This window comes from Lathyrus oleraceus, chromosome 6 (assembly GCF_024323335.1).
Source record: "Lathyrus oleraceus cultivar Zhongwan6 chromosome 6, CAAS_Psat_ZW6_1.0, whole genome shotgun sequence".
Classification (NCBI taxonomy): Eukaryota; Viridiplantae; Streptophyta; class Magnoliopsida; order Fabales; family Fabaceae; genus Lathyrus; species Lathyrus oleraceus.
The window spans coordinates 54128533-54140089 of NC_066584.1; the positions used below are offsets into that span (position 1 = coordinate 54128533).

The following is an 11557-nucleotide window of genomic DNA, read 5'->3' on the forward strand; positions in this document are numbered from 1 at the left end:
TATTTGTAATTCTGGAAAGGGTGGAATTATAAATTTATCAAGGAAATCTTTTGTATATATTGGTTGAATATTATTCATTTAGGGATTTGGTTGGTTTAAAATGTAAAGCCGTAAAAAACTTTGGTTTCGGATTGTGTAGTTCACTCCTAATTTAGGTTGAAGCTCAGTCTGGTATTAAAAGTTTCACATGTTCAAGATCAACTCGGTCGGTGTTAAAATCTCACAGGATATTAGTATCTCGTGTAAATCCAAGGTTTTGAGCTCAAAGGTTTAGGAACTTGAAGACTAACTGCTTTAAGGTCCGTGTTTGTGGAAAGAGGACTAACATCTTCAATCCACTGTTGAGAAGGAAGATTGATCACTTCACTCCTAAGTTTATTCTGAAGAAAACACGCATACGCCCATATCTATCGTCTTGTATTATTTGGTTGAAGATCAACCATCATATCCTTGTATAAGGGGGTTCGTTAGTCTCCGCTGCTAAGTTTTTCAAAAATATTTTTAAACTATGATTTTATTTCCCAAATTTTATCAAAACCACATTTTTTTTAAACCACACAATTCAACCCCCCACCCCACCCATCTCTTGTGTGTGAAATCTCAAGTCCAACACTAACATCAAGTCATCTCTTTTAACTCAACACTGACATACAACTATGTTCAAGTGAAGACTTATGTTTCAAGATTCTCCATTGGTTTCGTTTCTCAATTTTTTTATGATGGTACTCAAATTGAAAACATATCAAGCCTCATAAAGATAGAATATTCAAAGTTCTTGTGTGATTCTAAATTCAAAGATAATTATGTCAAGACTTGAAGTTTCTAAATTGTGAAACAGAGGAAGTATAAAATCTCATTTGATCGTGTCTTAGTGACTAGAGTCTTATAAAGGCATAAATTTATTGCTGGAATTATTAAGGCAAAATCACACACACACTTAAAACCTTAGAGAAACCTCTCTTATTTTGTTAGAACCACCTAGAAATATTTTAATGCCCTAGTTAATTGATTAGGGAATTGTCTAATCAATTAGAAGTATATTTACAAGTGAATAATTGATTATCCCTAATGATATGATATATTATTTCAATTTTGTAATGTTTATAATCGATTGGGACAGTCTCTTAATGGTTGGCGACGGCTAGAAATTAAAACATTCCATTTTAGGGCTTGATAATCAATTAGGATAATCAATTGGCCTATAAATAAAAAGCTCCTATAAAATTTCAAACAACTCAAAATTGACACTACTTTTTCAATTTCTCATCTTTTACTATAAACCTCTCTTTTTCTCACTTGAATTTTTCCTTAGTGATTTGAGAGTGCTCATGTGCTTAAGTGAGGATATTTTGTTCTGAGTGAAGGATATATTTCTAATTTATCCAAAAGTGTATTGTCTCTTGAGTAAATTATCTTATGTAAGAAGTTGTTTGGTTGCGAGCTAAATCATTAAAATACATTGTTTGGTTTAGAGATTGTCAAAGGAAGCCTTTATTTGGTTCGTGAGTTTCGCGTACTAGAACAGCTCTCGTTTGGTTCGTAAAGACCAGCCAGTAAAATCTCCACAAAGGTTCTTAATCTCATCCCAATGTAAAATTCATGTCAGTTCTAGATCAGTCGTGTAAAATCTCATCTTAGTTTGAGATTATCCCGTGTAAGATCTCAACTCGGTTCAGAGGTCTGTAAAACTATGTTTAGGTTAGAAGGATATCCAATATAAAACTCCAACTCGATTCGAAGGATAACTATTATAAAACTCCATCTCGGTTCGGAGGATATCCAATAAAAAAACTCCCTCTCGGTTCGAAGATCATCTCATATAAAATATTTATTTGGTTCGGAGGATAACCAGTTAAAATTATATTTGTTGTTTTGTTTAGAAGTTAATAATTGAAAAGCTGTAAATCCTTGTAAAAGGAGGTTTGTGGGCATATCCTACTAAAAACTCTCAAGATAGTGAAAATTCTGAGAAAGAATTCTTGGGGAGAGAATTAGGTCACCTTCGTTAAACTGGACCTTTATAATTTGTTGGTGGTTTTCTCTTTCCCTTATCTCTTTTACTTTTCCACCTATTTTCTTTCCTTGGTTTTCCATATATTTCTTTACACTGCTCCTTATTTCTTTGAGGAATTTACAAACTTGTTTTGCCTTAGGGTGTGTAACATGCTGAGGGACAATTATATCATCTTTTTATTGTAAGGCCCCATGCAAGAATGCATTGTTTATATCTAATTGATGTAAGTGTCAATATTTGAAGACTGCTAATGCAAGAAAGAGCCTTACACTTGCGATCTTGACCACAAGTAAGAATGTTTCAAAGAAATCAATTCCTTAAACTTTAATATATCCCTTTGCAATCAACATTTCCTTATTCCTTTCGATTATACCATCTGCCTTGTATTTTACCTTGTCAACCCGCATGCTTCTTATATGTTTGATATGAGTTAAATTGTCCATAAAAATCCAAGTTATGTTCTATTGTAAGGCTTGTAACTAAACATCCATAGCTTGAACCCAACATTCTTTAGTGTTTGCTTGATTTTTACACACAGGCTCATCATCAGTATTGAGAGACATTGAAAAGGTGGTATGTGCATTAGAAATGTTAGCATATGAATGAGAGATAGGGTAGAGAATACATGAAGATTTTGGTGTGACTGAATTCAATAAATTATCGCACATGTAATCAGATAAGTAATTAGGATTGTGTTTAGTTTTTGTTGATTTTCTAATATTTTGGTTAATTCCATTGATGGATTCAGTGTCATTTGGATGGTCATTCACTTGATCGTACTTGTTTTTGGTAGGGTTATCAAATTCATCAAGTGTAGGATGTAGGTGAAGTGTGGTGGCAATATCAATGTTTGGGGAAGTATGTTCATGATCAGGTTCAGAGTTAGTTATCAAGACGTATAGGAATTTGATTAGTGGAATGATAATTTCAATGGAAAGGTGGATTTATGTTCTAAAACATGTTCATGATAAGTTACATGTCTAGAAATGAAAATAGTTTTGGTGTTAAGATTAAACAAAATGGCTTCTTTGACACCTTGCTTGTATCCTAAGTAGCAGACTTTCTAACTCTTAGATTCAATTTTGTTATGTGATTTTGAATGGTAGAGGCATAATATAAGTATCCAAAAAATTTAAGGTCATTGAGGCCAGGTGATCACCAAATCAACGAAAATAAGGTGACTTATTTTGCAAGATATGACTATGAATTCTATTTATAATGTAGGTGGCTTGTAGGACTACATAAGACAAATGTTGTTTAGGTAGTTTTGATTGAAAAAAGTAAGGATCTTCCAACATTTAAGATGTGTTGATGTTTTCTTACAACACGACTATTTTGTTTTGTTGGGAGTTTCAACATAACTAGTTTGATATTTTCTCTCTTAGGATGCATAGAATTGGATCATTAAAAACGCCGGTCTATTGTCACTTTCTCATGATTTTGACACGACTATTGTATTGTGTTTCAAGCATAGTTTGGAATTTTTGGACCAGATTAGGAATTTCAGCCTTGTATTTTCACAAAATAGCCCAAGTAACATTTTTCAGCTATTTCAACTTTCTATATATAGTATAATATATCACATACAGAATTATGATCAGTATTTACAAAGGAAAAATTGTTATGTAAGTTCAAAAGTCTACTATTTGATAGGTGTCCTAGCATGAAGTTCCAAAGGGATCCTTTTGGGATGAAGTTGGAAGAATTGGCTTGAGATGTGGCTATGGTAATAGGTGTGTCCTACATGTGTCATTAGGGAAACATTGTTATGTAGCTGCAAAATCACTCACTATTGATCATACTTCATACAAGTGGGAACATTGTCCATAGATGTAGTCAATGATTGAAGCTCTAACTGATCAGTTCTTGACACAAAATCTGTGATTGATGTACAAGAAACCGATACATAAACTCCAGTAGGTCTCAGTTCGGGTAATTCCATCAAAGGTTCATTTCGATTCAAAAAAATATGCACAACTTTCCTCATCTTTGGCCTAAACAATGAATCCGGATGCAAACACGCCAGTCCAACCATCAAACCTCTTTTAGCTTCTTCCACATCAAAACAATCTTTCAGTTGTTGATCAACGCATTCGAGAATTTGATTTCGAGCATGTAAATTCCACACATAATCCACCAAACTATTATCTTCCATTACCCTTTTCGACCTTTTCCCGCAAATGACTTCAAGTATAACCATACCAAAACTATAAACATCTGATTCAGGTGTAGCTTTTCCTGTGAAGCCTATTTCGGGTGCTAAATAGCCTGGTGTTCCAGCTAAATTTGTAGTTACTGAGTCTTCGTTTTTCAGTAACCTTGCGAGTCCGAAATCGCCTAAATGAGCATTGTAAGTAGAATCAAGCATTACGTTATTAGGTTTAACATCTCTGTGAACTACTGGATTTCCGCATTCTTCATGAAGGTAAAGTAATGCTGATGCTAATCCGGTTAATATCTTGTGCCTTGTTTGCCAGTCTAGAATGTCCTTGCCTATGAAGTGATCAAGGCTTCCGTTTTGCATGTAATCGTAAACTAAGAGAAGGTTTTTGCCTTCATTGCACCAGCCTTGGAGTTGGACTAAGTTTTTGTGTCGAAGACGACCAATGGTACATATTTCAGCTAAGAACTCTCTTTCACCTGTTTAGACCATCAGAATAAAATGGACAATAGTATAAGAAAACAATGATCAATGATAATGCATTTTTAGTAATGTTTGATTTGATATTTTCTCGAATGCAAGTTACAACCCCTCAGAAATACGGATATTGGACCTGATGCACAGTGGTTCAACAACTGGTTTAAGATAGGTTCTGATAACATATTAGATTTTTGACCAGACTTAATGACACAAAATTAGCTATATTTCTAATATTTCTACGCGAGGTGGAATTTGAGGTTTTTTCCAATACACACAGGTTTAATTCTATTCAAGTTCAAAAAGATTTTCATGTCTTAATTTTTAACCAGTTACGAGAACATACCTTGCTTAGAGGTTGCTGAAATTTTCTTTACTGCTATGGTTTTTCCATTTTCCACCATGAACCCTTTATAAACACTTCCAAATCCACCTCTTCCCACAAGATTTTCTTTGCTGAACTTACAAGTAGCTTTTGACAGTTCCTTGTAACCGAACATCTTAGGCGCGTCTGCAGCCGTCCTCGATAGGCTTTCAATGTCCTCATTCCGGTCACCCTTCTGATACCTTTTCTTCCAAGCTTCCCAAATAACAGAAAGTAAACTAACTAACACAAGAACCGGTAAAACAATTATCAACGCGAACTTGATTTTTCCAATAGCACTGTGTTTAACAGAAAGAACGGGCAATGGCACGGATGTGAAAAACCAATTTAGGATTTGATGAGTTTCGGGAAAAGTCTTGCCGGTTGAGGCTGTAAAACCAACATAAACTGAACTTGGAATTATATCAGGTAAATTAACCGAATGGTTGAGAACACTCTTTAATTGGCTATTTGAGTATCCGATCGAGACCGAAATCGTTTTACTCCAGCCATTATAATCAACTTTAACGATAACGTCTCGTCCACTTTTAAGATCAACATTAGTGCTATTGATACTACTAAAAGCAATTGGATTTGTGATGCTTGTCGTGACTATGCCGATGTGATTTCCATCTGGATCAAATTCATTCATGAATGTGTCTAACTCCACACCTATCTGTCGAAAACCCTCATCTGCACGACAGCAACAGTTTAAGTTAAGATTTTAAAAAACACAGAACTTCGAAAAAGTTATATTTTGCATAATTAAGTTTACCTTGTGTAGACCTATCAAACATGCCAAGATAAGAACCATAGCTATCATTTGAAGAAGGCCTGTTATCTTGTGCAAATACTAATGCAATTCCATCACCCGAGGTGGTCGAGTTTTTCAAGAACGGCGTGACCCTAAGAGTGAAAGTAGTAGTGATAATTGCCGGCCAAACATGAACTGGATGAGGGTACAAAACCCTTCCCACTTTGTTAGCTATGTCAGATGTCCCAAACATAGAACCTGAACTGTTGCTTTGTTGTGTCTCTGGCTCCGGTGTGAGACTTATACAACCATTTCCTGAAGTGGCTGAACCCATACAAAGCAATTCACCATTGTTGCAGCTTTCAGGACTAAAAGAAATAAAGGAGAATGTAGTTGGATTATTCACAGTGCTTCTTGTAGCTGTTAGAGTTTTGATTTGCAAGGTAAAGAGAAATAAGAATATGAACATGGTTGTGGTAGACTTTTGAAGTCAGAACAAAACACCTTAGTTTTAATCCTACTTTGTTCATTGTAAGTGTGTATATAAGTTTATATAGTGGTTATTATTATAAGTTTTGTGTTTGAATGTTGTGTTGTATTTTAGTTTGATGCTGATCATGATTTGAGAATCAAATATATGCTAGTTGTTGATTTATTAGATGTGTTGGCAAGTTGCTTTTCATATGAGACAAGTTTAAGAATAGACAAGGATCATGGGTGCACCTTTGGAATATGCATCAGTTTGTCTTTTTAGGAATGTTTGACCTTCAACTGGTTTTTCTCACACATATTTATCAGACATTAAATAACCATAATTTTTTAGTTAAGTTTATGAACTAAAAAGTTTTTAAGCAAACTCTTGATCTTTTAAGTGATTTGTAATTGGTTCTCTAAATTCAAGTACCTAGTTACAATTTTTTAAGTTTAGAGGTTAATAGACTGTTTGGAACCAAGCTAGTGAATACTTTGCACCAACAACATGCTTAAGAAAACTATTTGAAAATCCTTAAATAGTTAAGTTTCCCATATTGGATGGTTTTACAACCTCATTCATAGAAATCAATTTATGCAATTCATATTTAGTTCTTCTCATGCCAATGTAGGTTTAAGATTGAGTGTCTATTGTCTCATATGAATAAATGCACTGATTTGCATTGCATTTGACGACTTCATCTGCTAATATCTTACTAAGTCAATCAGGCTTGCAAAAAACATTATTTCAAGAGATTATTGAATGACCAAAATACAGCACAGCATCAATATCATAAATTGTACAGTAGTACTTTTTATTATTTCACTCTCTTAAGTACATAAGGAACCTGTTTGACTTTATTGAACATAAGGAACCTATAACCTTACAACAGTTTTGATCATTGGTGCAAAGAAAACAAAGCAGTATTAACAATAGTATCACATTTTATTTGAAAGCCGCATCTCTGTTTCCATGTTCACTTGTTACATTATCTTAAGTTATGACAAGCACCATAGTGTAAGCTGCGCCACCAATTGACCATAAGGGAGGAGCTGAGATGGTTTAGTAGTTTCTACATCCTTGACCGATTGCGGTTCAAGCTAGCTTCAATTGACCCATGTGGCTCGTCCGTTGGTAAATACACATCGTCGTTAAACTGCATAAGATTCATTATATCATTTAACAGCTTTACTCATTCCATGGTAGTATGAAAAAGCTATAGTTTTGAAGTAACTGTTAAAATATTACAAAGTGGTGATGGTAGAAGAACCCATATTTTCTCGGAACATTCAAATGGTGACAGATTAAAACATGTTGAAACTAATATGTTTCAGAAGAAAGGAAACTAAATAAAAAATGGATTCAATCAGGTTTATCATTCGACATGTGAAGAACAAAAAATTGACATTCTTCTGTGTTTCTTTGATTTCATCTCTTATTTTCATGATTTTTGGTCTACTTGGCTTATAAAGGAGGATAAAATCAACTAAGAATTCTAATGGGTTCTACCAAATTCAGCAAAATTTTCAGTGAAATTAATCAATACCTTTACAATCTGGCCGTCCTTGTTTGAGAGATTGACTGGTATGAAATGAATATTTGGCATCTTTAGTTGAATAGAAGCTATGTCAGGAACCCTGAAGCATAACATTTAATTGTCAGTGGCAACATGACTATAGCATATCATATACATCAAATTTGTCTTTCTATTTTTCTCTCTCATTCAACAGATTCGTAGATAGATTAACGCAGACACGCAGAGGGAAGGACAGAGAAAAACCTGTTTAATTGTCAGTGGCAACATGACTATAGCATATCATATACATCAAATTTGTCTTTCTATTTTTCTCTCTCATTCAACAGATTCGTAGATAGATTAACGCAGACACGCAGAGGGAAGGACAGAGAAAAACCTGTTTAGCGTCGCCTTTGCCATCTGGTAGAGAGTGCTTTGAACTGATGGACTATAGACTCCTTCTTTTGGAGGGCCAAAAAATGTGTCGAGCAAAACTCTTTTCACAGCCAGGTACTTGTCAGTAAAATAAAGGGGCTTCTGAGGGACACTATATACTGATTCATATGAATACCTACATCCAAGTTCAATTTAGAAGCATGGATTCAATTTTCCAAGTTAAAGAGAAATACGCAAGTGCAGTGATTCCATCTTAAAGTTTTCGAATGATACAAAAAATTTCTAGAAATTGCTATGAAATTTATCAATAATTAAGCCTACAGTATCAGCTTCTGAAAGATTGAGGAGTCTGATTGTAATCCTATGACTCGTCTACATAGCTTACAGGAAGCCAAGTTTGATATATCGTACTTTTTCTTTATTAAAATTTGCTAAGACAAGTGTCGGAAAAAGAAATTACCTCCACAGGGCAGTTATTTCTGTTGCCAGCATCCTTTCGCGTGTGTCAGGAAGTACTGTATACTTGTCTCTTATAAAGCCCTCAAAACCAGACTGCTCACAAGTAACAACAAATCCAAAAGAAAATCAGCTTGCATGCTCATAGGATGCAGCAAACTCTGAAACTGTATGGTTTCATAATAGGAGAAATAATATTATATCTAGTAGTACTTCAGATTTATTTATAAAATGACGTGACATGTTTGGCAAGTAGAATGCTAGTTATTTCTGCCTACCTCCCAATGCCGTAAAAATCACTATTCTCAAATGATAAGACCACAAGATACCTCATAAACTAACATTTACTGAGTTGCTGAATATACGACTATAAATGTTCATCTATCATTTACATTACAACCAACGAAGAAATTTTAAAGACTTAAAAAAGGGCATACGAAAAAACATTTGAAAAACTACATTACAATTAAAGCACAAGTTCATATTATATATGGCAATCTTACCTTAGTTGTCTTCAACACCGACAATCCTTCAATACCAGAAGTCAATTGCAATGCACCAGACTTTTTTACTATTGCCTCTGTTGTGTGCTTCTCAGATCCAAGTTTGAAACCTTGCAAAAAGCAATATCAAAGGACTTGAGGATGGAAAAGAAACCAAACATCAGTATATATATGGTTTTTGCAACTAAAGATCTTTAAATAAATAATAAAACTGAAAAATGGTTACTTCAGATCAATAGTGTCAATATAAAACACACAAGTTTTGACAAAATAATAGATAGCTCAAACTATCACCAAAATGTTTTAGATTCTATAACAAAAGAAACTTCAGCTATAACAAAAATTAAATACAATAGCTAACAAAGAATCTCTACACAGAATGCAATATCTATATACACCTTCTGAAACAAGCAATATTCAAGCTTACAATAGTTTGACTAACCATGTTCATGAGGTTGACCATCGACACTAACTCGCTCCCATGGTTTCTCCACAATTTTTACAATAGCAGTGGTAACCTGCAGAAAAACCAAGAGTTTCCTTTTGTTCTTGTAAGTAATGATTGTAAAAGAAAAGGCATAGAGCAAAATAACAAAAAAAATAACAAAAGTATGAAAAATCTCGAAATTGATATTAAATTATGAATTTTAAGTCACCAACCTGCTTATAAAATGATGTGAAATGTTTGGCTAGTAGAATGGCAAAATCCTCCACAGTAAGTATTTCCGAACATTCCTTTGCTTTTGCATATACCTAATAACACATCAATTCAAAATTCAAAATTCAAAATTAATGTGAAGCTATGCGATACAAAATTAATGTATTAAAAAATTGTGTATTTTTATAATTCTAAAGATTTAAGCATATTGATCTACAAAAATTATTTGAATAAACAACTTAGATCAATCTTCAAAAAAGATAAACAATAATATTCTGGAAACGGAAATGAACATGCAAAACAGTTAAATCTGCAAACTTAACAACCCCAAATCTCAGATTAAACTTTCACAATAATAATCTCAGACATTCAAAATCAGCTGAATAATAAAAATCATGAAAGAAAAAAAAAAAGATGAGTAAGTTACAGTGTTCTTCATGGTATCAGTAGCGACGATATCGGAATTATCATCGCGAATGTAGGAATTGACGCAATCGGAAAGGAGGTTGATGCTGACACGCCACTCAACAACGAAGTGTCGTTGACCATCTTTGCTCTTCCAAACTCGAGCTACTCTTACTCTCTCTTTCCCGTGACTCTGTTCGAATTCAAACCCTTCCACGTTCTTCGCCATTGATGCTTTTTTTTTTCTTTCCGTTTTCTACGATAGCTTAGTGACTCGTTGTGAGTCATGATATCGTTCTATTTATAAGAAAAATATTATAACAAACCAACACAAAAATTTATAAATAAATAAAAAAGATAATAACTATTTAAAGTTTTTAATCACTTACTATGTAGTTTTAACATTATTATTAAATAGTAAAATTTACCTTTTAAAAGTAAATAACTAAACATCACGGATTTGAATTCACATTTTTGTATACAGTTACCAACTACTGCCAACTCAGATTGCCTACGAACTCTAACTTTAAGAAAGAGTGTAAATTACTAAATTGGATTATTTCTTACTTTAGGATAAGAAGAATGACGTTCCGGAAGAGGACAAAATTGTATTTGCTGGTTTTACTGTCATTTCTGTGTGCGTCTTGGCATTACTGCCTCTCATAATTGAGTTTTTTTTTTAAATGCCAACAAATTGAGAGTATTATGTCAAGTAATTATGAATTATATTTTTTAATTTAGAATATTTACTTCAAATATTGACATTATAGGTTTTAGGTTTAATATATCTTTATCGAATTTTTTTTTTGTCATTATAAAAAGTTATTATTTGTTGTTCTTGTAACTTTATTTTTCTTTACAAAAACATGTGCTTAAAATTTAATTTTTTAATTTTTTTTTTGTTATTTTTATATTAGACTTAGGGCATTTTTTTTAAATTATCGTTTTCAAAAAAAAAATCTTCAAATAATCATCTTTTCAAAATATATATATTAAATTGACTTTTAAAGATCAATTTTTAACATAAAGTGTCATTAGTTGTAACGCATGCTCTTCTATAATATAATGGCAGTGTCGCATGCATGCAAGTTTTATGAACATGCGTCATTGTTTTAACTTCTATGTTGTTTTGTTTTTTTATAAGTAAGTGTTGCACCTCGAAAAATACGATTTTTCGCGAAACACATCGCACGTTCACGAAAAAATGTGTTCGAATAGAGTCGTCATCGAACTTTATTTATTTTAATGAAGAAAAAGGAAAATATCAATAAAACTTTTGAAAAGAACATGGTTATCGCAACCATATTTGGGTTCGAAAGTCGATTACGCAAGAGGAAAGTATTAGCACCCCTCACGTCTGTTGTACTCAATAGGAGTCTTT

General features: G+C 33.2%; 2 protein-coding genes across 2 annotated transcripts; both read right to left on the bottom strand.

Moving 5' to 3' along the window:
• Positions 1 to 3625: 3625 nt before the first annotated feature.
• On the bottom strand, positions 3626 to 6295 carry LOC127091037 (probable L-type lectin-domain containing receptor kinase S.5). The gene is made up of 3 exons (XM_051029545.1): positions 5792 to 6295; positions 4999 to 5709; positions 3626 to 4654 (listed from the first exon to the last, which is right to left on the bottom strand). The coding sequence occupies exons 1-3, from the start codon at positions 6237 to 6239 to the stop codon at positions 3804 to 3806; spliced, it is 2010 nt and encodes a 669-aa protein (XP_050885502.1). The 5' UTR covers positions 6240 to 6295; the 3' UTR covers positions 3626 to 3803.
• Positions 6296 to 7030: 735 nt separating this feature from the next.
• Positions 7031 to 10667, bottom strand: LOC127091038 (uricase-2 isozyme 1). Its single transcript, XM_051029546.1, has 9 exons — positions 10605 to 10667; positions 10199 to 10473; positions 9774 to 9866; positions 9556 to 9631; positions 9114 to 9223; positions 8615 to 8706; positions 8156 to 8329; positions 7789 to 7879; positions 7031 to 7398 (listed from the first exon to the last, which is right to left on the bottom strand). The coding sequence occupies exons 2-9, from the start codon at positions 10403 to 10405 to the stop codon at positions 7315 to 7317; spliced, it is 927 nt and encodes a 308-aa protein (XP_050885503.1). The 5' UTR covers positions 10406 to 10473; positions 10605 to 10667; the 3' UTR covers positions 7031 to 7314.
• Positions 10668 to 11557: the final 890 nt, after the last annotated feature.

Excerpts from the sequence above, each read along its gene's own strand:
- LOC127091037 (XM_051029545.1), bottom strand. The coding sequence starts at position 6,239 with ATGTTCATATTCTTATTTCTCTTTACCTTGCAAATCAAAACTCTAACA. Across the intron at positions 5,710-5,791 it reads GTTTGATAGGTCTACACAAG|ATGAGGGTTTTCGACAGATA; the intron begins GTAAACTTAATT and ends GCTGTCGTGCAG. Across the intron at positions 4,655-4,998 it reads TTCAGCAACCTCTAAGCAAG|GTGAAAGAGAGTTCTTAGCT; the intron begins GTATGTTCTCGT and ends TGGTCTAAACAG.
- LOC127091038 (XM_051029546.1), bottom strand. The coding sequence starts at position 10,405 with ATGGCGAAGAACGTGGAAGGGTTTGAATTCGAACAGAGTCACGGGAAA. Across the intron at positions 9,632-9,773 it reads TCACATCATTTTATAAGCAG|GTTACCACTGCTATTGTAAA; the intron begins GTTGGTGACTTA and ends GTTTTTCTGCAG. Across the intron at positions 9,224-9,555 it reads TGGTCAACCTCATGAACATG|GTTTCAAACTTGGATCTGAG; the intron begins GTTAGTCAAACT and ends GCTTTTTGCAAG.